This window comes from Astatotilapia calliptera, chromosome 20, assembly GCF_964374335.1.
Source record: "Astatotilapia calliptera chromosome 20, fAstCal68.1, whole genome shotgun sequence".
In the NCBI taxonomy this organism is placed as follows: Eukaryota; Metazoa; Chordata; class Actinopteri; order Cichliformes; family Cichlidae; genus Astatotilapia; species Astatotilapia calliptera.
This window is the reverse complement of record NC_137441.1, coordinates 9,998,525-10,024,014: the sequence shown is the minus strand read 5'-3', so window position 1 is coordinate 10,024,014 and position 25,490 is coordinate 9,998,525. Positions and strand designations below refer to the sequence as shown.

The 25,490-nt window shown below is 39.0% G+C and overlaps 2 protein-coding genes across 10 annotated transcripts; one reads left to right on the top strand and one right to left on the bottom strand.

Moving 5' to 3' along the window:
* Positions 1-1,078: 1,078 nt before the first annotated feature.
* Positions 1,079-19,671, top strand: ccdc187 (coiled-coil domain containing 187). Of its 9 annotated transcripts, XM_080294652.1 has the most exons (15): positions 1,107-1,414; positions 1,711-1,806; positions 5,521-5,585; positions 7,659-7,721; positions 8,476-8,614; positions 8,800-8,890; positions 9,422-9,454; positions 14,671-14,749; positions 15,256-16,575; positions 17,074-17,195; positions 17,302-17,373; positions 17,457-17,591; positions 17,736-17,830; positions 17,915-18,009; positions 18,090-19,671. In XM_080294652.1, exons 3-15 carry the CDS (start codon positions 5,522-5,524, stop codon positions 18,236-18,238), a joined length of 2,457 nt encoding a protein of 818 aa, XP_080150778.1. In that variant the 5' UTR covers positions 1,107-1,414; positions 1,711-1,806; position 5,521; the 3' UTR covers positions 18,239-19,671. The 9 variants fall into 9 exon arrangements, with proteins under 9 accessions (XP_080150779.1, XP_080150780.1, XP_080150784.1 ...); XM_080294653.1 differs by lacking the exon at positions 5,521-5,585 and having other exon boundaries at positions 1,079-1,414; XM_080294649.1 differs by lacking the exons at positions 1,107-1,414; positions 1,711-1,806 and adding an exon at positions 4,403-4,989.
* Positions 19,672-21,965: 2,294 nt separating this feature from the next.
* Positions 21,966-24,362, bottom strand: tnfrsf9a (tumor necrosis factor receptor superfamily, member 9a). The gene is made up of 7 exons (XM_080294703.1): positions 24,024-24,362; positions 23,315-23,434; positions 23,059-23,196; positions 22,891-22,963; positions 22,671-22,783; positions 22,430-22,588; positions 21,966-22,331 (listed from the first exon to the last, which is right to left on the bottom strand). The coding sequence occupies exons 1-7, from the start codon at positions 24,154-24,156 to the stop codon at positions 22,210-22,212; spliced, it is 858 nt and encodes a 285-aa protein (XP_080150829.1). The 5' UTR covers positions 24,157-24,362; the 3' UTR covers positions 21,966-22,209.
* Between the last annotated feature and the right edge of the window lie 1,128 nt (positions 24,363-25,490).

The following is a 25,490-nucleotide window of genomic DNA, read 5'->3' as shown; positions in this document are numbered from 1 at the left end:
TTGTTTGTTTTTTGGTTAATATGCCCTTATTTACCAACCTTTATCCCTGAAAACATCGGACTGTCTAAACCTCCTGAAAATCATGCATCTTAAAACTACGCCTCACATCAACAAGTTATAACAATCCAAACATTGCCATCCTTTTCAACTACGAGACCAGAGATTTCTTTCTAACTTGCCAATATTTCAGCGGCACAAACGCAGCCAGCAGAGGGCATCGTTACGTTTAGAAACGTTACGTTTAATAGTTGTCATTTTACACATTACCAGTAAATTGGGTTTAAATGTATTTCTAAGGGGGGAATCGTATTCTTAGTCAGAGCTGTCTCTCTCCAATATTATCAGTCTTAAAACTGTCAGTCTGGCTTATTATCTGTACACTGCAGGAAATGTTAGTTCTGCCTATTATTTCTGCACAAATCTAGTTTTTTTTTTCTTGAAGCAGATGTTGAGTGAAATTAATTATCAGCTTTGAATTCGACAGATAGATTCCTTCCTCAGCTCCCTCTCTCAAATGTCTTTCCGTTCTTTCCCATCTCCATGCTTTGCAATGAAACCAATAAACACAGCCTACTATATTCAAACTACAGCAATAAAAAGAATACATAGTAAAGTATAGCCTATGCCGCTCTGGAAAATGTGAGCAATTGGAACATTTGAGATGCCTTCAAGGACTGTTGAAAAATACAAATTCACTCGCTGAACAACTATGTATGCTTAGGCCTGGACAGCATTACTGGAGCTTTAATAGTATACAAGATGGGTGTCACCAACTTCAGTGTCCTGCTACCACGTGTCCCATCTGAATTCATAATCACCTTTGGCCTGAATTGAGCTCTTCTTTCCTTACAGTATTATTATTATTATTATTTTCTATACCGACCTTTTATCCTGCCTCTGCCTCTGCCACCGAAGAAAACGGGCTTTTCCTGGAATGAAAGAGCTGGTAAAACATTTGGCAATACATTTGAATTTTTATTAAGATACCGTGGCTCGTGATAGACGAGAGCCCGAGTTTCGGTTTGCACGTAAAGGCAGCATCTTTTAACCGCCCACACTGTTGCCGAACAGGAGCTGCGAAGAAGCAGCAGCCGGAGCGACAGACTGTGGGCTAAGTTTGTCCGCCCTGGCTTACCATCACGAGTCTACGGGTCTTTGTTTCTGTGATGAACAAGTACCTCCGCTTTCGCTTAAAATTCACACCCAAAGTAGAGGCGTTAGAAACGGTCAAGTGTGCTCGTGACATTTTGCATAGTTTGTAGCACAGACAGAGAAACAGGAAAGGAGAGAGGGAGGGAGAAGTGCGAGCGACTCCAAAGTTGACACTTCGCTGTCATGTTTGGTACTTGTTGAATAGGCTGTGTACAAACACAACACTGCAGTGTGTGCGTGGGCGGCTGCGTGCTGGGAACAGGTAGGGCTGCTGTTATTTTACTTTGTTCTGCAAGTGGCCTTCAAATTATGTTTACATTACATTCTAACCTTTAGTTAATGGCAACAGTAGCGTTGCTCCTGGTAGCCATTGATCTCAGCTAGTTAGTGAGTAATCAGCTCTGTGGGCGAATATTAGTGGGTTAATATCTGTTCAGTATGTTTATTACCAAATGTTTTATTTGAGGTTCGAGTTCACTATGGTTGTCTGGCGTGGAAACTCATTGCTTCTTAATTTTGCTGTATGTTAATTAAGAACCAATTTCTTTCTGTTGCCAGAGTCTTCTGTATCATCATGAGGCTTTAAGGGCACAGGGAGGACAGTGATGGCAGAGCTGGAGATTGACCAATCCAACCTTCCACGTGTCCAAGAAGGTAGGCTTATACACTCCCACACAGACCCAACTTTAGCAGCTATAGAAAGTTCAAGAGAAAAGTGGTTCTTTGTATGTCTGGAGAAAAGCTTTGTGTGTGTGCGTGTTTAGCCTCTATACATGCAGGTTAGAGATCATGGGCACTTACTGAGCTACAGACATGGAGCCCGTAAGAGTTTTTATTGACACTCTAGCTAAGAGCAGACTTGTCTACCCTTCTGTTTGAGAGAGAATGAGAGCGACCACTTTGTATCCTCTCATTTTTGTGTTATGACTAACTTAAATCAGTGCTCTGTATCTACATCGGATAAGAAGTGTCTTGTTGTGTGTTGTGGCTGATGCAGCAGACAGTGCAGATTTAAGTGCTGTGCTGCATGGTAACAGGAATAAAGCTGGTACCGAATTGTCTGTTAGGAAATCTAAAAAACTCTAGTCTATTTATTGCAGTCAAATTGAATTGCTTTGTATGAAGTCACGAGAAAAAAATAAACACACAGTGATCTGATGATATTTCAATCAAGTTTAATAATTGTTCAAATGTACTAAGCATCTAAAAAGAACTGATCGTCTTTTATGAATCACTATCTAACAAAGGAAACGTGCGCATCATTAACGCTGTTCAAACAACTGAAGTATGAGCAGGGTTTTTCCCTGCAACAGGTTGGTCTGGCCTTTCACCAAAGGAAAATCACCAGGACAAAAATATTTTTAACCAGCATTTTCTAAGTAGGGGTTAGTTTGCCCAATCTTAAAAACAAAACCATTTTTAATTATTGCACGGCCAGAAATAACAAGCAAATGCAAGCATTATAAAAGGTAACAAAACCTCTTTGTCCAAGCTTTATTTGAACCAGTCATTTTTATGTGCGCAGTCAAAAGGCTGAGCCTGGAAAAAACTTGATGAGGGTCCATGCACATGTTCAGCCAGCTTTAGGTTTATTAAGCTGGTTTCCCGTATAGAGTTTGGGAGAGCAACCACACAGGAAAGACTAAAGCCAGGTAAAATAAGGCTGGAGTACAAAGTTGTTGTGTACAAAGGGTCATGTTGCATTGCTTTACAGAGATTGATCTCATGAGTGACAGAACTGGCATGCTGGATGCAGATAAGAGCAAAGAATGAGATAGCCGGGATATGTGAATCCATGGGAAAGAAATGGGAATTCAGCTCAGATGAAGGTGCTCTGCAAAATACTCACAATTATGTGCTTGTTTTTTTTAGCTTCTCTAACTATACTGAATATGCTAGACAATAAATTCATATTTGTTTAAAACATTTTAAATGTATTGTGCTGAATAATTTTCAATCTATAGCTTAAAATGACTCTGAAGAAAATGACGCTAAATTGATTTTTATCTGCTTGCATGTAAGTGTGGAAACATTCACAGGTTAGGAACTTGTAAGCTGTCGCCTCAGTGAAGACTCATTCTTTGGCATGTCCAAGCTAATGAATGGGATAGAAGTAGGTCTGCGAGTCTTTTTATCAAGGGAGATAATTCAGCACTCCACTCTTGTTTCCACACACAAAGGGCACACTGTGCAGCTTAGCATTTTTATGCTTTATTGAGCAGGGGCCAGTGCACAAACAAAGCCAGTAATAGCACCTATAAACTTGTCAATGAGGCAATTGCAGTATGTAAATCATCTGTCTGGTCACTGATTTTTTTTTCTTTATCCATTATCTTTTTTACCAGAGAGACATTTTCTCTTTTTAGTTCTGCGATGGTTTACTTTGTGTTCTTTTGTGCATGCATATGCTTCCTTTTTCCTAAGAGCCAAAGTTTCCCTTGTCCCTTTCCACCTTCACTTTCCTCACCATTTAAGAGCCCCGGCAAAGTCAGCTTTCTTTGTTTCTACTGCACCCCTTATCAGTTCCTGTTTTTTCCCTCCTCTCCTGCTCCTGATATAGCCTGATGTGCTGAGGGAATGCAGCTCCCAGAGGAATTCCCCCCCCACCTCCCCCTCATTCCTAATTTCACTCTCACCAACTGACCCAGAGTCCCAATACCCCTCACCTCTCTTTGTTCTCCCTGACAAACTGGTCTAGTTCAGGAGTTATTTGGCCGAGTATGCTGCGTTTATAGCACAACACAAAGATCTGTGGGATGGCCAGGCACTTCGTGGTGGAATCTTGTGCAGAAAAAGCAGTGAGGAGGAGAGCAGAACAGTCCAGAGAGGAAGGGAGCGAGAGGAGAGAGCATGTGGGCGGTCGGTGGGGGATTTTGGCTGAAAATAGAACCCTTGTCATTTCTCCTTTAGCCGGTTTCTTTGTTTGGCAGGCATTTGCAACTGCTGCTATCCAAGTAGCTGTGAAGATGAAAGTGAAATATCTCTGTCAGTGTTTGAGCGGCTGTTCCTGCACGCTGGATCATAGACATGATCTGCATAATTTTGTTTTGGAAGATCGGCTGTTAGTGCGCTAATAAAAATACATTCACCTATGTGTTTCTGTATTATGAGTGAAGGTTGCAGTTGAAAAAAATGCATTTAAATGTATGGAAAACAGACTTTTCCATACGACTGTCTAGGCTTTAAGGTCATAGCCGTGGTAGGTTCTTGCTTAAAAATTGGATATTACAAAAGTCAAACTAGTGGGGAGCTCTGTGCTATACAGTGATGCTGACTCAGGCTTTTTTTTGTTTATTTTTTTGCTTTTTTTACATTATGTTTTTGCTTTGTACTCTTTCTCACTCTCAGTGGATCTTATCCTTGTTTTTTCCAAATGTAGCATTAATTTTTTTTCCCTGCTGGATCTTTGATTCACTATCCTCTTAGAAAACAGACACAACCCCATTAAGGACCTTCATTAAGAAGCTTACAGTTGGATTGCCTGCAGTCACACTGAGCATATGTTTTTTGGGGGGGATTGGTGGCTCTGAGTGTCTCACACCTTGTTTCACAAAACCTGTTTAGAAGTAACAATTGTGAAGTCTCTGTTTCCAACCCCTATAGCAGTGCTGTGGAAAAACAAGTTCGCCCACAATGCAGACACACCCACATGCACATCCATGCTCATGCCAGAGAAGACTGTCATTTCTTTCATTTTCCCCTCATTTTCCGCTTTGCTCTTCTTTCTTCGTTGGATTCGAAGAGTAAATTGTTTGGACTTGTCATTTTGTACCGTCGGATAAAATCAATCCTTCGACTTAAACCCTCCTCACCGGCAGACTGGACCCATAAGGGCAGGTTAGAGATCCATTTAGCGGATAGTCTCTTAAGCTCAGCGACAGGTGTAAGTGGTAATGCATGTCTGTTTTGGTAAAATTCTCAGTGTAGGCTTGTAGGGTCGTTCGTGTTGTAAAGAGGCTTCCTTTGGGGCTTTGTGCTGTCTGGGTGATTTTCATGGCCTGTGACAGTTGAGCCTCTCTAGATTGAAACCTACTCCTCAGAGACTTCTTCTTAGCAGGTTGTTTTTTTTTTTTGTTGTTTTTTTTTACTGTCCTATTTTCAAACAAGGAAGAGCCTTTGATTGTCTATAAAACGTTGGATACAATTGTGTTTTGTATAAATGAAGAAAATTGTTATAAGCATTATAGGATTAGGCGTTAGTGGTCAAGATAAAGTTCAACAAAATGCGAGAGGAATGCATATTTAGATAGGTATGAGTTAGATATGAATGAATGTCTTGAAACATTCTTCAAGCTTGGAATGGATCAAACACCTGATGTTATATTTGTATTCACCTGCTGTCCTGTAATCCTAATATATCCCTATTAGAATGAATGTCGACTCCACCAACTTGTTGTCGTCATCAGTATTACCATCTAATACATCTCCAGATAGTAAGTACATTTTAGAGATCTTTGTCTGCCTTTTATTTAAAACCTTTTTTTTTTTTTTTGGGGTAAATGTGTACTTCATTTGTCTATACACCTTTAATAATAACACGCTGCTCTCCATTAAGCATCCTCAAGCAAGTGGCAACCTGACCCCTGAACAATCCAGTGCAATTTAACACAACAGCCCTGGCACAAATTCTTTTTTTTTTTTTATACCCGCTCATATTAATAATTTTTTGTTGACAGTTGTGTGTTTATTTTGAGGCTGTGGTTAAAGGTAACATTTTCCTGGACATCTGTCCATCCACTTATTCAACTTATGGTCACAGCTGCCTGGGTACAGACTTTACCAATCTGTCACAGGGCTAGAAGGAAGAGCATTAGAAGTGTCTCTCAGTCTAAAAACTTACAAGCATCAGAAATTGAGTAGCTTTGATAGTATGTAAGCTCATGCTGGTGTACCCAATTGTCCAAGCAGTATATATCACTACTAGGTTTTCCTGAAAGTTTAGAAATATTATCTGTCTATATATCCTAAAAAAGGCTAAAAGAATAAAAAAAAAAAAAAACCCAACAATATCAATGTAAAATGTGTTATAGCCTGCATATAAATTTTAAGCTTTCACAAGCTAATCAGGTTATCTTAAACAACTGAAAGCATGTGTGCAACATTTGTGGAGCCATTGTCTCCACAACCGTTACACAGCCCGCTGTGTTGGGCTCAGTGGATGGATTAGCAGAAGGACAGGTGTTTTTAATTGGCCCAGTCTCTGGCTCAGCATGAAAGGTTTTCAGCAGTGAGCTAAATCTCCTCTTAGACACTGTCCTCTGTCGTTCTTTTGCTGATATTAAGAAGCCTCCATTGTACGAAAAAGCAACTCTCTGGGTTCCCTGATGAAAATCTATTAGGTAGCTAAGCGGTTTTGGTGGGGTCACTGTAAGCTGTGTGAGTGGAGAAATGGAAGAGTTGGAGAAACATCTAAGCCACAATGCTGCGGTCTGTGTTCATTTTCTCCTGAGTAACGTTTGAGTTTGTTTGCGAGATCTTTAAACACCGATAAGAAGCTACTGTGCCTCATTAAGGACTACTGTAAGCACTTAATATGTTTATAGTTTAGATTAGAATAACAATTGTATAATTCTTATGTTCTTAAGTCTATGTTAAAGTGCTAGTCTTTGCAGCATTCTCTGGTGAGAGTTCACTAATGACATGAAACTGATATGTTTTATTGCCATATCTAGCAGCAGGTGGCCAGACTATTGGATCACAGGATATGAAAGACTTGTGGCTTGATATGGAGTACCAGACAGAGTTGGAATACAGCAAGCTTGTAGTTAAAGCCTTTGGATTTATGTCAGCCTTACAGCTTTCATTCGACACACTGTACATTTGTACCATCTGCAATAACTTAAAGGTTTGCAGTCAGCTGCTCTTAAACTTTGCATATTCATTTGGTAGGCATAGTGAGCACATAAGTGAAAGAAAAGCATGCATCTCGGCATCTCTTAGCATCCTTTTAACAATGAGCGAATGACTTTGTGTGTTGTACTGCTGTTACTGTTAAAAGCTGCTCACACACATGTGTAGCACATGAGCATCGCTCAGGACGGTGGAGCTGCTATTTTGCTCTAAAAGTCTGTGACTGCTAATTTTGGGCACTTGAATCTTTTTCTGAAATGCAGCTACCCTGCTATAAACATTTTATAAGATCCTTTCATGTATTTAACAGTGATGCCAGAGTGGTGGACGGTTGCTTTTTTCATTTTAAAGGGACACTCCTCTGCTTTTGTCTGTGTCGTGTAAACATCCATCATAACACACAGCACTTGTATCCTATTGTTTCCCTTTGGACAGACTGTTGGACCAAAAGCAGCACAGTTCATCCAAAGGCTTAGCTTTTGTTTTTCGATGGAGCCATTGACATCCATTCCTGACTGCTGTCGGTTTTCTGTTGTTTTAGTAATCGTCAGCCTCTGAGAACTCCTCACTTTATTAAACACTTGTATCCCACCCCTTCATTCATTTGTGAGCACTTTGTAACTGTTTGTAAATGTTGCTGTTGTCTATTGTTTCAGTGTGCCAGTGTTTTGCTGTGCTGGAGGATGGAGCGCTGGCACACAACCTGCAAGAGCAGGAGAGTAAGTACAAAGTTAAGCAGCTATTTGACAGCTGCATACTGTGCAAGCGTCTACTAACTTCTATTATGTGAGCTGCACTCCATTCTGTCTCAGTGAACCACCACTGTATGTTGGGTTCATCTTTTCCTGAAGTATTCACAACCGCAGTGTTATGCTGCAGACTTGCCAAGGACTTTAGAATTGCACTGGTGTGCCAAATAATGCAATCCAAAACAACAGCTCCCTCGAGTATTTTAATTACGCAACCAAAGTTTTAAGAACACTTTTCAATAAGTGTCAACTCTCGCACTAAAACCATCTTTATAAAGGTAAAAACATATGGCATTGCTGTTGGATTGTTTGCGTTAGATTGGATTTTATTGCAAAAACTTATATTAAATTGACACAAAGAGAGAAAAGATTATATAACAACCAGATGTATATGTACTACATAACATATGTATTTCCATGAAAGCCTTTTTGGTTGCTGCTGTGGTGTCTCTGTACATCTTTGTAAAAAAAAAAAAAAAGCCATACAATTTGGTATGTATTTTTAAGATTCCTCAAAAGTGTCATCACTGAAGAGCTGGCATGCAGCAAACCATGTTTCAGATAATCAAAACATTCATAATGATTTAAAATGAAAACAGATTTAAAGTTCCAATGCAATATAGTAAATATTAATTCATATGTAATAGATCAAATACGGTCCCTTTTGATACTTGCATTGCACGTTGCCTTACTATCTCCCCTTTTCTCTGCCTTGCACTTACAGTCGAGCAATACTATACCACCAACATTCTGAAGAACCAGCTTGTGCAGAATGACATCCGTGTAGCCAAGAAGCTGCAGGATGAAGAGGAGGAGCAGCAGGCCCAGCAGAGTGCCCTTCAGAGACAGGCCTCCAGACAACTGTAGGTGACTCCTCAAAGCACACTCCTGCAATAACCACACTGTGCTACATGCAACCCTTACGCGACTGCATGGAAATTTATTGCACAAATTTATGTCTTCTTTTACTTTGCTGCATGTTATGTTGATTATTGTATCCATAAATCACAAATATGAGAAGTAATTTTCTTCTGCGACTGCTTTGTAGAGAGGAGCAGGACTTTGAGTACGCCCGTGTGATTCAGGAAGAACTCCAGAGATGTGCTGAGGAGGCTCAGAGGAGGGAGCTGGATGATGAGGTGAGCTTTTACTCACATCTCTTTGCTTACATAGCATATTTTATTACCAACCTGTGCATAAATATTTTTTTTTAAAAAGCAATGTGTATTTAATCTTCTTTTACAGTACCCAACATTCAAAAAAATAAATCTACCTTTATGGAGATACGAAGAGTCTGGTTGGACCCCTTTGAAATGAGATGATGCATACATCTCAAAGGGTTTACCCAAATATTGGAACTTTATCATAACCTTAAATGGGTTATTTACCTTAGCACCCATGCTCGCTATAGCCTAGGTTAACTGGGGAGCTTAACCATGAGCTGTCATGCATTTAACCAAATAGGGAGAAACCTGTTAGGTTTGGTAACTTTGAACATATTTGATTTTTAAAAAAATCTTATCTTTAGCTCAGTTGACTTTGATGGAAAGTGTACTAGTGTTATAATACTACATGGCTGGTAAGCTCATCTTACTATAATATACAAAATCTCTCTCTGTCTTTCTGCATGTTCATTTTTTATGTGTGTGTGACCGCCAACACCTCCCTAGATGATCAGGAGAGCATCCAAACTTGGCACACAGGTACATCTTAGGCCCATGAAGGTTCTTATGTATATCAGATATTGTGATGTTGTAACTAGCAACGGGATAAAATAATCTGTTTTCAGCATTACTGTCCCTATAACACTTTATGAAAGTATTTTATCATTTTTATGATAGTTTTCATGACAGTAGTATCTGATTTATATCCACAAATTTTCAGTTATATTTATCCTGATGTCATCATAATATATTACCTGGCAGCGACCTGCTAATGTTCTAAAAGAACCTGTTTTTTTTACCTGTTTTCTGTTATTTCAGTTTCAAAATAATTATATCTCATTCATATACATAAAAGCTGAATTATACATGATCTATCGTGTCTTCATGTTGCCTAGTAATCAATCAGCAGTAGGCTAAAATTACCCTTTTTTGCATTTATTCACCTTAAACGCCTTATATCATCATTTTAATGTCACAGCGCACACAGGTCAAACAATACAGTAGCATGAGCATGCATTTGTATTTTAAATGTATTTCTTAATGTGTATCTCTTTCTTGTGCAAATCTATAGTTTTAAAGTCAAGTCAAGTTCAAACCACTATAGACTATTCTAGAAGATATAGACGTGCTCCTTGAATGAAAGATGTGCAAAGTAGAAAATTAGTTTTCCTCTACCAGCCACTCATTTTTGTCATTTTTAATTTAAAAGCTCCATGGTATTAACTCCGAACTGAACGGTTCCCCTGATAATAAGATAAAAAACCTTGACAGCAAACTTTGCAAAGTAAAATATTGTGAGGGATTTGTTCCTGAAAGAGGAACAAATCCTTTCCCATGGGCATCAAGTTGCTGGCAGTAACCAGAGCAGAACAGGATACTGTATGAACAAGTTTACCTTCAGCACAAACTAATACTTGGAGAGATACTCGTTTCCCGTCTGTCCTTGGAAGTATGAGCATTTCTTTCTTTTGTTAAAAGGGATAGCACAAATATATTTTGTAACTTTTTTTGTATGATATGCATACAAACTTACAAAACAATGTGAAAAAAAATCAGGTGAAAAGTAAGGAAAAATCATTTTTTATAGGATTTAGTGATGGTAAAAGGTAAATTAATACCACTGGCATTCCCCTTTTAAAGTCAGTGAATTCACACACAGCACAGGGACTCATAGGCATTTATGGCACTTAGGATGTATTTATATATCATTTAATTATGCGCCTGTTACAGGGAGTATCATATGGCTCATTCTGCTCACACTTAGGACTAACTGAGTAAATAATGAATCCCACTGGCAGCAAAGTGCTGCTCTGGGCCTCGGGTGCATCCATCGCTCCAAAAGAGGGCTTTAAAAGCACGGTCAGCTGTTTAGCACAGTCGTTCAAGCGATGATGGCTCAAGCAGTTTCACCGGTGCTTAGCTCCAGACATGGACCAGCAAGCGCTTTATCCAGAATGCATTCATATGTGCGCATTTAGTCATGCAAAACTTGCACACTGTCGTATTCTCAATTTTGTTGTTTAATATTTTAATCTCTAAATAAATCATTTAGATTCTAATAAACTCTATTACAGAATGATGGCTTGAATGTTTTAGCCCCATTAGCTCTATGTATAGGAATATTACTTCTGACTGAAAATATTTCAACAGAAATGTATTGCTATGAAACTTTGTACTTACATTTATGATCTTGGGAAAAAGAAACCTATGACATCAGCGATCTCCTGATCATTTCGTTAGCGTTGCCATGAAATTAACAACTAACTAATACTATGATCAAGTTCAGTTCCTTAGTTTATCAACTGATATTTGCAAAATTAGTGCCATGTCTATTATCCATAGCTGCACTTTGCTTTTAGTGCTTATTGGTTTAACAAATTATGCATTTTATGACGTGTCGATGTGAACTCGATAGCATGATGACATTATCATTTAGATGAATCACTATTTGACCTGAGTATAGCCTCAAAGATGTACAAGGTGTATCTGTTCATAAAATACGGTATTATGCAAAAGGCTCGACCCTCATTTCTTTACATTTTCCTGGGAAATAGATGCTGCAATTTAAGCATATTTTTGAAATGCAGTGTATAAGGCAAAAACAGATTTTGTGCAGTTTTAAGAAGCTTAAAAGTCAGTTTTTGGTATGACCACCTTTTCTTCAACACATCCTTAACTCTCTTAGGCGAGCTTTCTTGTAATTTCTGTAAGTAGTCTTCAGGAATAGTTCTCCATTGAAGGACATTTAAAGCCCTTCTTTGGATGTTGGCTTCCTCTTGTTCCGTTTTCTGCCACAATGTTTTAATAATGTTGAGATCTGGGTTCTGAGACGCTATTGTCTGTTTTTCAATCTAGCTATGCTTTTATGCACTGTGATTGGCATCAGTGTCATGATTTTAAAAAATAAATAAAGCTATTCCCATTCAGATGCTTTCCAGATGGTGTTGCATGCTGGATCAAAAACGAACAGTAATTTTCTGCATTCATAATTACATCAAAACTCTAACCATGACAGCGCATCCACTGTGTTTTAGACACTGTAGACACTCACTGTTATCCTTCTGTCCTGATCTCCTGTAGAACCAAAATATTAAGATTTGGTTTATCTCTCCATAGGACTTCCTGCCACTCATTTTATTTTAGTCTAGTTCTTGTGTAATTTGGCATTCTTAAGCCTTTTCCCTTTCTTTATGAATGGCTTTTTGACAGCCACGCTTCCACTGAGACCATTTCTAGGTGGCCTCAGTGAACACTACACGGATCAACTGAAGGGCCGTGCATCAAAGTCATGTGTCAGGTTTTTGCTGGATTTTTTTCCCCCTATTTCTTGAAGACATGTCTTTCAGCTTTTCAGATCAAAGTAGCAGATGTGTAACTTCTCTTGTCTCCACTTTAGTTTTCTCAGTGTGTTTTTTTAAGGACACTTTGCACACCATCCCAAGATACTCCGTGCCCTTGGTAATCAGTACAAAAATATTATTTTATGCTGTCAAACTTTGTTATCTTTGACATTTTTTTATCATGCTAACAAAATGGCAACAGTTGATGTGCTTTTGTGACAGGCTGCTAGTAACAAAGTGCCTAAAGATTCAAATTAAAATAAGCTCTTTATTCCTCCCTTCACTTTGGTCTCTTTTTTTATGCTTCAGTGATTTACAAGTAAATGTTAAATGGCTTAACAAACAAAAAACATTCCTCTGAAATTGCTCGTGTGAAGTTTGTCTCCTTAGACACAAGCTATAAAAGAAATCAGCCGTGGCTCAAGATGCTTACACAGTGCTGTACATCTAGTTTTAATATAAACAAACATGAGCATGACCATCTGGTTACAAATCCAAGTTTGCAATATAAATATAATGCTTGGATAGCTGTTTTTACATGTATCTATCTCCTGTTTATGGTATGGAAGTGAACCTCTACAGAGCTGTAAATACAAAAACAATTCATCTTGCAGCCAAAACATGGTTGTCCAACCAGATGGTTCTCATCAATCACCACTCCCACGGTGTTTGAATGTTCACACACAAGGCAAATCCTGCCCTCCTCAATGATGCTGTCTTGATGCATTTTGTATAACTTGCTTTACCAAAAAGAAATTCATCTGATTCTTTGAATAACATGAATGGTGTCACTGAGAAACGAGAAGTCTATTGTGCTGGAAAAAGTCATCGACTCAGCCATGAAAACTCTCCAGTTGGCCTGGTTGTCTGTTTCACATGGCTACTACAGCAAAATATTTTCTCTACATGGCAGTTTCCTTTTTGGAGAAGGCTGTGTACAAAAGCTCCTTGTTTGGAGGGTGTGAGGTCATAGAGGGCTATAAAATTCCTTGATCATTAGTAAAGGGGTTGGGTTTGAACTCTGTGGTTTACACTTTACATTAAATGTAAACCCTAGTTTACTTTTTTGGCTCTGCAGTATTTTCTTTTTATGAGTGTTGACGTGGGGATCAAATGATGGACTATTAGCGCACACGTTAGCTTGCTTTCCATAATGACAGGGAGATCAGAGGTGTTGATTAAATATTTGCCTCCCTGTAGATCGTGTCTTTAATTAAGGAACAGAAGGCATCAGGCTGTGCACTTTTAAATGCCAGATCCCTGTGGCACTGCACGCCTAACCTGCCATGGCAAGCTGCTGATTGTCTGCTGATGCTGGCAAAGTGGCTCACACAAATGTCCTGATTGCAAGGCAAAAGCAGCTGTGCTTGCTTTTGCTTATGATTTATGTTGTAAATGCTGCCCACAGAGGGAAATCTCATAGAATTCACTGGTTGAATTTTGATGATTTATTGGTAGCACAAAAAAGTAGCACTCAGATACATTGAAGCTGGACCGTAGAGACACACAGCTGCTCTGGTAAGACCAGACAATCCCCTGTGACAGTGTTACTTCAAGTGGAGCAGTGGCATTGATCTGCTTCTGCTGTAAAAGTTTACTTTTTCTTAATTTTTTCTTACAGGTTCTATTCAGTCAGAGTTCTAAATCCTGTGGTGTCTCTGGCCACCCAGAACAGAATTAGTTAAATGACCGCTATTAAGATGTCACATCACCTCACAGCAGTATCAGATCCCCCAACATAACTCTGCATGTCCAATCTAGTAAGATTCCTGTCTTCATGTAAAAATGTGGTCTAAGGTTTTGGTCCATTTTGGTTGTTACCTCACCAATGAGAGCAAATCTAAAGGAGCTACGCGAGTTTAAAGAGTGGTGTGAGGTTTAAACCGACGAAGGAATATCTGGAGCCCAAGACAGCTCTCTGCTACATTATGAACAAAAGCAAAATCATCCATATGGGATATATTAATTCATGGATAAGATTTTCCTTCATTGTCAAATTGCAGCTGTTGATTTTATCTATGTTATATTGCCCTCTGTTGGTGGAAAAGGGTACAATGTATGTGGAGCCTCATTCTTGCAGTTATGTCGACTCATAGTTCCACATCAGTGTAACCCGACCATTTATTGTGTCATTCTTTTAATCAGGGAAGCTCAGTTTTTTGTTTTATAATTTAGTCTTTTATTTGCTCTTGGTTTTTTTGTTTTTGTTTTTTGTTTTTTACTATGTCATACACTAAAAGATTCTGTCATTCTTCACATTATTTTATAGAAATGCCTTACATGTTGTTGGTGAATCTTGTTGAAAACTAAACTGGAAAATAGAAAAATATATTTGATTAAGTGCTTATTTGATGGAAGAGATCATTTTATCTGCTGAAAGTCATATTTGTGTACACACTGGCCTTGTTTCCACAGGAAATTGCCAAACGGTTGCAAGAAGAGGAAGAGGAGAGTATCAGGAGACGAAGTAGAGGGTCAGGGAGCCATAGTGAAGGTAAAGCTTTATTGTATATAGTTATGAAGGTTGTTTAGAAATTTTCACATTGTTTAAATAAAATGTTTTGGGGTTTTTGGATATTTTTAGTGGTTTGCAGAAGGCTTTGTTATACTATAGGACACAACCTGGCATTATTTAGCTTCTTACTAAACATTCTTGGCTCTGCTTGTGATCATTACTGCAGCTGTATTTAAATCACTCACCACAGATACTACAAGGCCATGAACAAAAAAGTTGCTCATTTGTTCATGAATATCTTCATGGTTTTTTTTTTTCTTACTTGCTCTCATGTTTGTTTTGATATTGTCTTTAATGCATGGAATTACATTTACAGCATTTGCAGGGCTCATTCTTGTATGTAAATGCATGGAAACATGTCAGTTATATTTCATCCATTTATACTAATTGTAGATTGTATTCCTGTGTTACCTCATCATTAATAATAATCACTAACAGACTCACCCACCCACCCTTTTTTGTTTGCATGTTTGGTATTGCCAAAGGCAGCACGAGTGACCCTGCACTGCTATCCCTACAACAGCACACACACAACAGCGTTTGCCAGGGGGAAGAGCAGTACCCTAGCACCACCACCAGGTGGCGATCATCTACTTCTCACTCAGACATAACTGGGCCTCAGACTAACTCCCCAAGGGGGTTAGCAGCTCAGAAAAATACAACTTCATGGTCAAATCAAGGACACCCCAATTCCATTAGGCAAATTAGGAGTGAATTGAGAGAGCCTTTGTGTGAAAATTCAGATGACTCGGACACAGTTTTCTCTGAACAGCTCTCTGTTTGGTCCCAGAGGCTGAATGAAAGATTCAACACTGCACCTGCTCGACAGCGGGCATCTTTACATCAGCCACAAGAGAGAAATTGCAGAAGAGTTTACTCTCGTAGAACATTCTCAGACGAGTTCAGGGAGGAGAGAGAAGAGTGGGACGAGGACTTTTATGAAAATGGTGATCTGAATGAAGGGAGGCCTAGGAATCAGGATAAAGAGAGGAAGTACAGAGATGAGTATGATATCAGAGGTCAGGATCCAGGCTCTCAGTTAGTCGAGTTTAGAGAAAAGCGACGCAGTCAGAGTGAATCTGTTCGGCTGCATGACAGGGATACACACAGCAACAGAGACTTTGCAAAGACCTGGAGCTACAAGGACAGCCCTGACAAACACGTCCGTTTTCGAGATGATAAGAGGAGCTCTCGCAGGGAGCAGAGTGAAAGCAGCCAAGTGTGGAAGATGCTGGCCCGTGTCCTCAAAGAGAGGGGTGTGCCTGTGAAGCTTGGTGGCAATGGGGCGCCACTGCAAATAAGGCCTCAAAGCAGAGACAGCCAGGTGTTTCATGGGAGTGAGGTCTCCTGCGGCGACTCCCAACCACATCAGAGAGCCTTCCACAGAGCTGCTTCCACGAGGCACAGTTTCCATGGAGATATTAGGGAGAGGAAGAGATTGTCATACCGAGAGAACAGTGGGAGAGATCACAGAGAAGACCGAGACAGGCATCATGATAATGGAGAGATTTATGAGATTAGGAGAAGGGACTCAGACCTTTCTAAAAGAGAAAGACAAGGCAGTAGAAGGTGGAGTAACAATGATGAGAGGGGAGAGAGGAATGTAAATAATTATAGAGTCAGGAGGGCAGCAAGCGAGCGGAGGCATTTACACAGGACCGCAGAAGAAAGCTTAAGCTCAGAGGAGGAGCAAGACGTGGAGAGGAGAATAAATGTACCCCGCCGAAGAGCCCCAGGACGTAGCCAAAGTCTCAGCACCAGCAGCAGGGCTTCAACCAGGGATAGGTCAAGGCGCACAGCAGCAGGTAACACTTAGACCTGCAGCCAACTCTAATCTGCAGAGGGAAAGCTTCCAGCATGGTGCTGTCCCTCTCTGTGTACATCTGCTCCTCTCATCTTCCCTTAATCATCCCCTTATCTGGACTTGGGCTTTAGTGGTGTCTTGATTCCTTACTGAAGTGGGACGTTTCCCTGTTTCATATCTACAAAATCAGTGGTCTAAAATAGTCTTTGCTTTGTACTTTAATTCTCTACTTTTCCCTCTTCTAATTCTTTTTTTTTTTCTTTTCATCTTGAGGGTTGTAAGATAATTAATTCCAGGGAGTTGCTTTCATTTTGCATCTTTTCACCTTGTGCTGTCATTTTAAATGTCATTGTAAATAACCTTTCCCCGACTCTTTCGGTAAACTTGAATGATTAATGGGTGATGGGTTTTTTTTGTTTTTTTTAACAAATCATGTGCTCATCATCATCACAGTTGCTCAATTTTCTGTGAATTTGACACTGTCAAACTTCATCTTTAGGAGCACCACTTCAACCAGAGCTGAGTGAAACTAATCTGAGCCTGGGGGAGCTGCAGCAGGTTTTAGAAGATGAAGAACTGGCCCTCAAGCTACAGGAGGAAGAGGAAAAGCTGTTTGGGAGGGTAACTGATCCAAGAATTTAACATGAAACACTGTAGTTTAGAAGGTTAGCAGAAAAACAGAAGTTTGGTTTGTTGATCTGAACATTTACTTTCTGTTTCCTCACAGAACTCTCAGCCATCTCAACGTTGTCCTTATCCAGATGGGGACTTCAGAGTAGCACAAGTGGCACAGGATGAGGTGGAATGATAAACTGACATGTCATCAGTATCCGTTTATTTAACATCCAACTGATTAGTAAGATCATGCCTTTTTTTGTGTAGGAAATTGCACGATTCATGCAGAAGCAAGAAATTAAATCAAAGCGTAGATCTCGTGAGCTGGAAGGACCTGAGTCTTGGCGTGAGCATAGGGCGATGATAAATCATCATGACAGACGAGCTGCAAGAGAGAGACAGGTTTGTTTGAACATGTGGTTAGGAATTCAAGACAAAGACAAACATATACACAGACCTGTTATGCATATGTGTGAAAGGTCTTTATTGGGTGTTTCTGCCAGAAGAGGTTTTAAACAAGCTGAGAAACCTCTTTGTTCATTTCAGGTCCAACGAGAGAGACTTGACTCAGAGGGCCTTCCTTCCCCGACTGAGGACTGCTCTCCAGAGAACCTTCCGCCAAGTCCCACCACCACTACACCGTAATTAACAAGTTAAATCTCTTAATTAATGCTGTATGTCTGATATTTCAAAAATATGGTGACTTATAGCTGCTACATTTATAGATCAGCCCAGCAGATTAGAAACATTGCAGAGGAATTGGATCCAACCTTCCAGGCGAGGAGGCAAGGCACAATGAGCCTCCAAATGGGACAAATGGGTATTTGAACTGAACTGAAATAAAACCACTGTTGAAACTGTTGAAACAATAACTTGACAGTTCCTTTTCCTCCATTGTAGGTCCAGCTACTCAGCCCCTTCCTGTGCCACAGTCAGGTCTGAATGAAATGCTTGAGGAGCCTACATTTATTCCGCCAACAAAGCGTCAAACAGACAAATCAGGACGAAGTAAATCCAAAGAGAAGAAGGAGAACTGCAAGCAACAGTGATCTCCAACACTGTGTTCTGCTGTAGGCCATACACCGTTTCTTTTAAAACACTTAATCAGTTCAGCTAGAGTTCTCATTGCTTATTATTTTAGGGTTAAAACTGACACGAATAGCATTCACTCAGCTGCCCCTACTAGCACTTTTTTTTAGAGCAGTGGAATAAGGAGACTTTTTAGATTCTCGATTGAGTAAAGACAACATTTTAAAATCATGGCTTTTATAAATGCTAAAGGGAAATGTTGGGTTTGTTATTGTATTGTATTTTATATGTAGTTAACCAGTATACTGTCAGCTGGATCTCTCAGTCCTCCCCAAGTTGTGCCTACACTTTATTTACATTACAAATACACTAAACCATCCAAGTAGACTTCTATGTTCTGCCACCTAGTATATAACTTCATCCCATTGTCTGAATCAGAATACTTTAATAATCCCTAAAGAAATTATGTCTAAACTAGGTATAATGTGGGAAAAATAATTATTTGAACCCATGGTGAATTTGTAAGTTTGCTCATTTATGAAGATATGAACAGTTTTTATTTTATGGTAATTTTATTTTAATGGAGTGAAACAAAATATTAACAAAAATCCAGAAAAAACACATTATATAAAAGTTATAAAATGCTTTGCAACTTGAAGCTTCAGTTCCCTCCCTCCCTCCACAGATTGGATTGAGGTCTGGAGACTTGTTAGGCCACTCCATGACCTTAATATGCTTCTTCTTTAACCACCCCTTTGTTGCCTTGGCGATATGTTTTGAGTGCTTGTCAGATTGGTAGATCCATTCACAACCCCTCTTCAGTGTTCTGGCTGAGGGAAAGAGGTTCCCATCCAAAACCTTCACAGTACTTGGCCATGTCCATTTCCCTGTTATTGCAGTCAAGTTGTCTGTACATTTAGCAGGAAAACAGCCCCAAAGCATAATATTTACACCTCCATACTTGTTGTAAGTATGGTGTTCTTTGGATCACACTCAGTTTCTTTACCTCCAAACACAGTAGGTCAAGTTGATGCCAAAGAATTTGATTTTGGCTTCATCTGACCGCAGCACTTTCTCCCATGTCATTTTATTCCACTTCTGAATAGTCGCACAACTGTTTTTACCTTCTCACTAAGCTTCTTGCTGATAGTCTTGTAGTCCATTCCAGCCTTGTGTTAGGTCTACAGTCTGGTCAGTAACTTCCTCTGACAGCTCTTTGGTCTTGTCCATGGTGGTGAAAACTTTGAAATTGATTCTGTGGACAGGTTTGTTTTATACACATCAGATTGCCAGTGTCTGTAATTGATTGACGGATTGTAATTGCCTGTATGTGCGGGGATATAGGCAATCTGTGGGAGCCAGAATTCTGGATTGGTTGTAGAGGATCAACCGATCCTCTGTATTTTTGGTTGAGATTCTGTTGCTCTCCATTAAAATGAAGCTACCATAAAAATTAGAGACTGTTAATTTCCTCTTAAGTGAGTAAATGTACAAATTCAGCAGGGGAGCAAATAATTATTTCCTCCACTCTATTTCTTGGGGGAATCTCCAGAAGCATGTGAACGTTAATCTTTACAAAGAAATAGTGACAAAGTAATCTTGTTTCAAAGCAGTTCTTGTCATGTTTGCTGTTATCCAACGACAATCAAACTAACTTTGTTTACTTTTTATAGATGGAAATCCCAGAAGTTGTAAAACTGGATCACATTAACATAGTGGTAGTGAAAGAAGTCAAAATTAAATGTAATTATTTCCCACTCGAACGAGGAAGTTCATTATACTCTTGCTGACAGCTCATGGAATAAATAAAACTATAGCTCTATGCTATAGCTACATGAAGCTTAGCTGCTACTATTACCTTTTGGAGCTTACAACTACATTTCGCAATCTCTGAAATCCAACACCAAAGACAGACTTTGAACTAAAACACTTGCATGTTTTACCAGGTCACTTTAACACTATTCCTAATGCCAAACAGGAATCTAACAGAAGTGACTGGAAATAATTTTGATGCATGTATTACTATTTATTGGTCTCTCTTTTTGTTTTGTGTATGTTGTTCTTGCTGCCACATTTAAACTCTTTTCTTTACACAACTGAAATACGACACCATGACTGCAACTATTCTGTACATAATAAATACAATCTTTATTGCTTGTTCAAAAATGAGATGTAAGTACAGTGTAAAAATACATATAATCAGTTTTATACAGTACTTTAGACAGCTGAAGACATTTTATAGGAAACCACCGTGAGACAAAATTATACATTCAAACCAAAAGTACATGACATTCATCAGGTAATATTCAGCAGGTATAATAAAGTGCTGCAGTCGTATTAAAATGTCACTGTATGACTGTACTGTAATGTTAACACTTTTTCACTGCGCCACCTGTGAACTTTGAAGTCTTTAACTGATTTTGCTTTGCTGGAGAGGTGACTCATACGCTGCTCTATTACTATAGGCGTGGGTAAACGTTTTCAGGCAAAGCCCACACAGTATATTTCTCAAATGTTCCATGAAGAAACACTTGCCTTTTACAGACCAGGGGAGCAATAGAATTTTTAAAAAAAACAAAAAAAACATTTGGTCTAATCTTGCTGCCCACTCTGCTGTTCTAGAAGAAACTAAAAGTAACGCACTCTACTCTACTCTCTCTGGGGGGTTTCCGCTTGGCCCCTGGGTTTAGCTTGCATGTCATTTACATTAGTCAAGCATATTTGTTCACAGGATTTCCCAAGACATTCAAGAGTTACAGCGATAATTGGTGGATTTCCCATGTGGCACTCGTGAGGAATACTGAAAGATTTTCGCAATTGTGTTACTAAGCTTTAGAGCATTTCATTTTTGTTTTTATTCTGACCTGTTGAACGCATACTTGATCTGATAAACACTTAGTCATACAGCGTGCCTTAACATGCTCAGTGATTGTCACAGCTGAACGATTTTTACCTTTCATTTGTGAACCATTCTGTACACTCAGTATTTCACTAATAGGTCTCCCTAGTGCTTCATCTTGAATCGTAGCTTTATCTACTTAAAATAGGGAAGTCCCTTCACTGGGCTTTTTTTGACCAGTTAAGCAACAGTTGGAAAGTCCATATAGTTCCTGGTAAAGTTCAGTGGAGTGGAAGAGGCTACATGCAATAATGAGTCTAGCTACCTATTTTCACAATTTAACAAATAATAATTATAAAAAAAAAAAAAAGACAAACTGTAAATGACCAACAGATAAAACAATTAAAACAACAAAACTGCCATAAACAGCAGGTAGGTTGCTATGTTATGTTGAGGCTTTGAGCATATGTAAAACCATACTACTGGGAGGTAATATAAAGGCTCAGAAAGTAATATGACTAAAATCAGTCTGTTACACCCACTTGCACACTCACCCACGTCGTATTTTCAAACTGAGCAATACTTGGCAGTTTTACCACTCAGGCGTGCAAATAACAGATTAATGACTGTCTATCATACTCTTACTGACTACAGCTGTTTTACAGTGTACTGGGGCAAGTAGACTGAACTTTGAATACAGTTTAAAAACGTAATGGCAAAAAGGCTAGCTTTTGTTGATTGTTATTTCATGACTGTGTTCACATTTCAAGATGGCAAAAAACCAGCCTGCTGTTAGAATTTACATGGTGAATAACCTATTGTTAAGTCCACTTTCTTCTTTCCCCTCTCAGAATTCCCCTTCCTCTTGTTTCAACAGACTGTGTTATTGAAGGATCACTGAAACTGTATCCAGTTGTTAAAACTGAGCATGATGTTACAGTTTGTTTTGTCCTCTTAGGCCTTTTTACACAGTAGCTTATGCTGTTCTAAAATAAAGACAGCTGGCCTAAGCAACTTGGTATAACAAAGACATTTAAAAAAACAAAAAGTGGCTCAGTATGAAGAAAGAAGAATCCCATTTTAGCTGTAAAATCCTGTTTCCTTAAAGGAAAAAGCTACTTCCATGCGGCTTTCTAGCCCAGGGCATTCCATTCATGCAATCAGCTGCTCTGAAGAGTCCTTAGAGTCCAGTGACTCTGAGCTGCAAGTGCTGCCCTGTTCCTGCTGAGCCTCATGGAAACTGCACTCTATTGCAATTAATGTCCTGGGATCATCTGAAGGAGAAAAAGAGGGAAAAAGTAAGCAATTAAAATAGTTAATCACTATGATTCAGGTGATATATTACCTAATCATGAAATGCAAGAGAAATTACCTGTAGGATTTACAATGATTTTTTCATGAATTCTCTTTTTTGTCTTCTTTCTTTTCTGGAGGTTTTTCACAGCTACGATCATGATAATGATGATGGTGACGGGGAACAAGACAAGTATGCCAATGATAACAAACAGTGGCCATATCGGGTCTTGAGCATCTGTTTCAAAACAGCACTGTTATAGTCAACTTTAGATCAGAACTGAAGCAGTATGATAAGAGGAAAAAAAATCATGACTTACCAGAGTCAGGTTTAACTTCTTGGCCACGTGTTGCCTTAGGTATAACTGGAACACACTTAATGTCATTTAATGCATCTCCTTTGACCACAATCTGCTCATTTGGATTGGAGCACCTGGGAGAAACAAGCGTGACAAAAGATTCCCTGTGACTTTTCTGGGATTTATCAAGTGTTTTATTACTGTAAAACATGGTGGTGTTTAGTAAAGGGTATTATCTTACTTGGTACTCCAGGGTTTGCACTTCTGGTGAACTTTGTCGTTATATGTTCCATTTGGACATTTTCTGCAGTCACCTGTGGAGACAGTCAGTGAGTTGATTTGCCATTTAAGCCAACATGTGTAGTGTCTGGGCTAAAGTTAAAAGCTTATTATTTGTACTTTTACTTACGATTAACTGTAGGTTCGAAGCCTTTTTCACACGTCTTCACACAGAAGGAACAACGTTCATCACCACAAGTAAGTCCTTCTCTACAGCCACACTTGGTATCAGTTGTGGCAGTGCAGGCTTGTAGAAGGACCTGAGCACCTAAACATACAAAAAGATTAAAAGCTCTTGTAGTACTACAGAAATCTATATTAGCCCAGAATTTAATACACTGCTGATGAAATGCTCTTATATGGTTGTAATTAATGCACCAACATACCTACACACTGTGTACAAGGGTAACAGCTGTATTCTTTAGAGTGCACTGTATAGGTCCCGGGCTCACAGGGTTTACAAAGTTCTTTTGGGGTTTGACCACACTCCTCGACTAGGTGATTTCCTGCAAAAATAAGCAAGGGAGTAAAATACACATAAATTTCAGTGACACTGGCTCCATCAAAGCTATAATGCATCTTAATAAATGACAAAAGATTTCCTTTTTAAGGTTCATAAGTTATAAGATTGGGGTTTCTAGAAAACTTTGAACTCTAATAACTATATTTACTGCTCTTACACTGGATGTACAGGAATGAAACTGACAAATTCTGTCAGTGACATTTCCCAATGATTGGATATATCAGCTGCATCATCCTTGCCTTTGTTGTGGATTAGGTGAAAAACCACTGAAACTATCTTTGGTTGCATGTGGCCACCGCAGAGGAACTCCTCAAAGGTTGGAAAACAATCTCAACTTTTTTTTTCAACATCCAAAGATAATAGCTGGGTTTAATAATGTGGAAGAAAAGACTTCTTTTATCTCACTCGTGAATATACAGTAGGCTAAACTGTAAATGTAGTTTAATTCAAAAGAGCGCCGTTAAAAACAAACAAACAAAAAAGCCGCACATCTGTAAAAAAAAAAACTAATAAATGTAGAGTCTATCTGCAAACTTTTATGAGATTCTGGATCTTTTTTTTTTCTTTATTACCTGGGTGACAGCTGTTACAGCAAACATCGTTCCTCTCTAGCCTTAGCGCCCATTCCTTGCAGCCCATCTCCACAACACTGCACTGGATGCGGATGCCCAAAAAGAGAACGATCAGCCAGGCGATTGCAGCCATACTTCAGCTTCCTAGCCTTGAAGATGATATAGCCACTCCAGGAGAGAGTTGATTTAATCCAATCGAAGAATTATTCCAGGTATCTCTTCCACGCGGCACTAATTCGGCTTTTCTCTTTACCTAAATCTGTGTGAGCATCGTTCTGCGCTCTGCACTCATATTAAGCAGACTGTATAGTTGCGACTTCAGCAGTCAGAAAGGTTTTTAACCCTCTTGCCAGCTGAGCGCTTATAAAAAGTGTTGTCGCGGGGGACGGGGGGCGTGTCACAACGGTGTGACTCAGCATGGTACAATTCATCTACATGCATAGACAGTTTTTTGTCTTAGTCATTTTTATACAACTACAATGTATTTATTAAAAATAAATGAATTCATTCAAAATACACAAAGAGATACCAAGATATAAAGTTGTCGCTGGCTGTAGGAAAAAGAAAAGCGAAACTTTGCTCAGTCAGATTACAATATTCGTTTCTTTTCCTCTACCAGTAACCAAATACAGCCGTGATAATGTCGTGTTATGCATGCCTTCAAACTTGAACGACCGTTCAAATCTGTTCTGTTCTTCATAGAACTGTCTGAACTAGGGCTAAACTAGATTTCCTGGAACTTAGATGCAATCGCCGCAATGTGTTTACAACAGCACAGTCAAGTTCTCCACCTGCAAATGTGAAGTTAATTCAAATAGCAGCTTTACTTTCTAGAAGCTTTTGCTTCTATTTGAGTGCATTTACGCAGTATATTGTCTCCCAGTAAAGCATTAGACTTAACTACCTGTCGTGGAAAGGCTTTGTTATCACGCTACAATAGAAATAAAAGGGATTTTATCTTCATCGTAACTTTTCTGTTTTGTCTCTAACGGGGAAACAGTCATAAAGGGGGATTTTTTTTATTTTTTTTTATTTTTACTTAATCTCCTGGACTTTATTTTGTCTATACGGTTTTATAAACAAAGCTTAAGGATGCCAATACCATTGTCTTCCTCGTGGGAGTCATGGCATCATAGTATACATACAATATACACTGAAGAAATGCAAAATTGAGGTGAAATTAAAGAAAATGTACAGCATAAAACTTTTTTTAATTTAAGTAAACAATTGTTAAAATACGATTTTATTCACAACAGAGAACGCGTCATTGTTATTTAACAGATGAGTCATAGGACAAGACATCATGCCCAGAATCACAAGTTTATTTAAAGGGCATTGAAAATGTCTCGAAATTCCCCCCCTCACGGACTCTTCAGAAGATCATTATGTGTCTGGTGGCTAACACTTGTATTAGACAACACACGTGGCAAATATTCAGGTAGAAAATGAAATTAAAAGTGTTGTAAG

Coding starts and splice junctions, on each gene's coding strand:
- tnfrsf9a (XM_080294703.1), bottom strand. CDS start 24,156: ATGGCTGCAATCGCCTGGCTGATCGTTCTCTTTTTGGGCATCCGCATC. Junction 22,784..22,890: donor TGCAAACCCTGGAGTACCAA/GTAAGATAATAC, acceptor TGTTTCTCCCAG/GTGCTCCAATCCAAATGAGC. Junction 22,332..22,429: donor AATCATTGTAAATCCTACAG/GTAATTTCTCTT, acceptor TTTCTCCTTCAG/ATGATCCCAGGACATTAATT.
- ccdc187 (XM_080294649.1), top strand. CDS start 4,802: ATGCACATCCATGCTCATGCCAGAGAAGACTGTCATTTCTTTCATTTT. Junction 8,891..9,421: donor GGAGGGAGCTGGATGATGAG/GTGAGCTTTTAC, acceptor ACACCTCCCTAG/ATGATCAGGAGAGCATCCAA. Junction 14,750..15,255: donor GTCAGGGAGCCATAGTGAAG/GTAAAGCTTTAT, acceptor GTATTGCCAAAG/GCAGCACGAGTGACCCTGCA.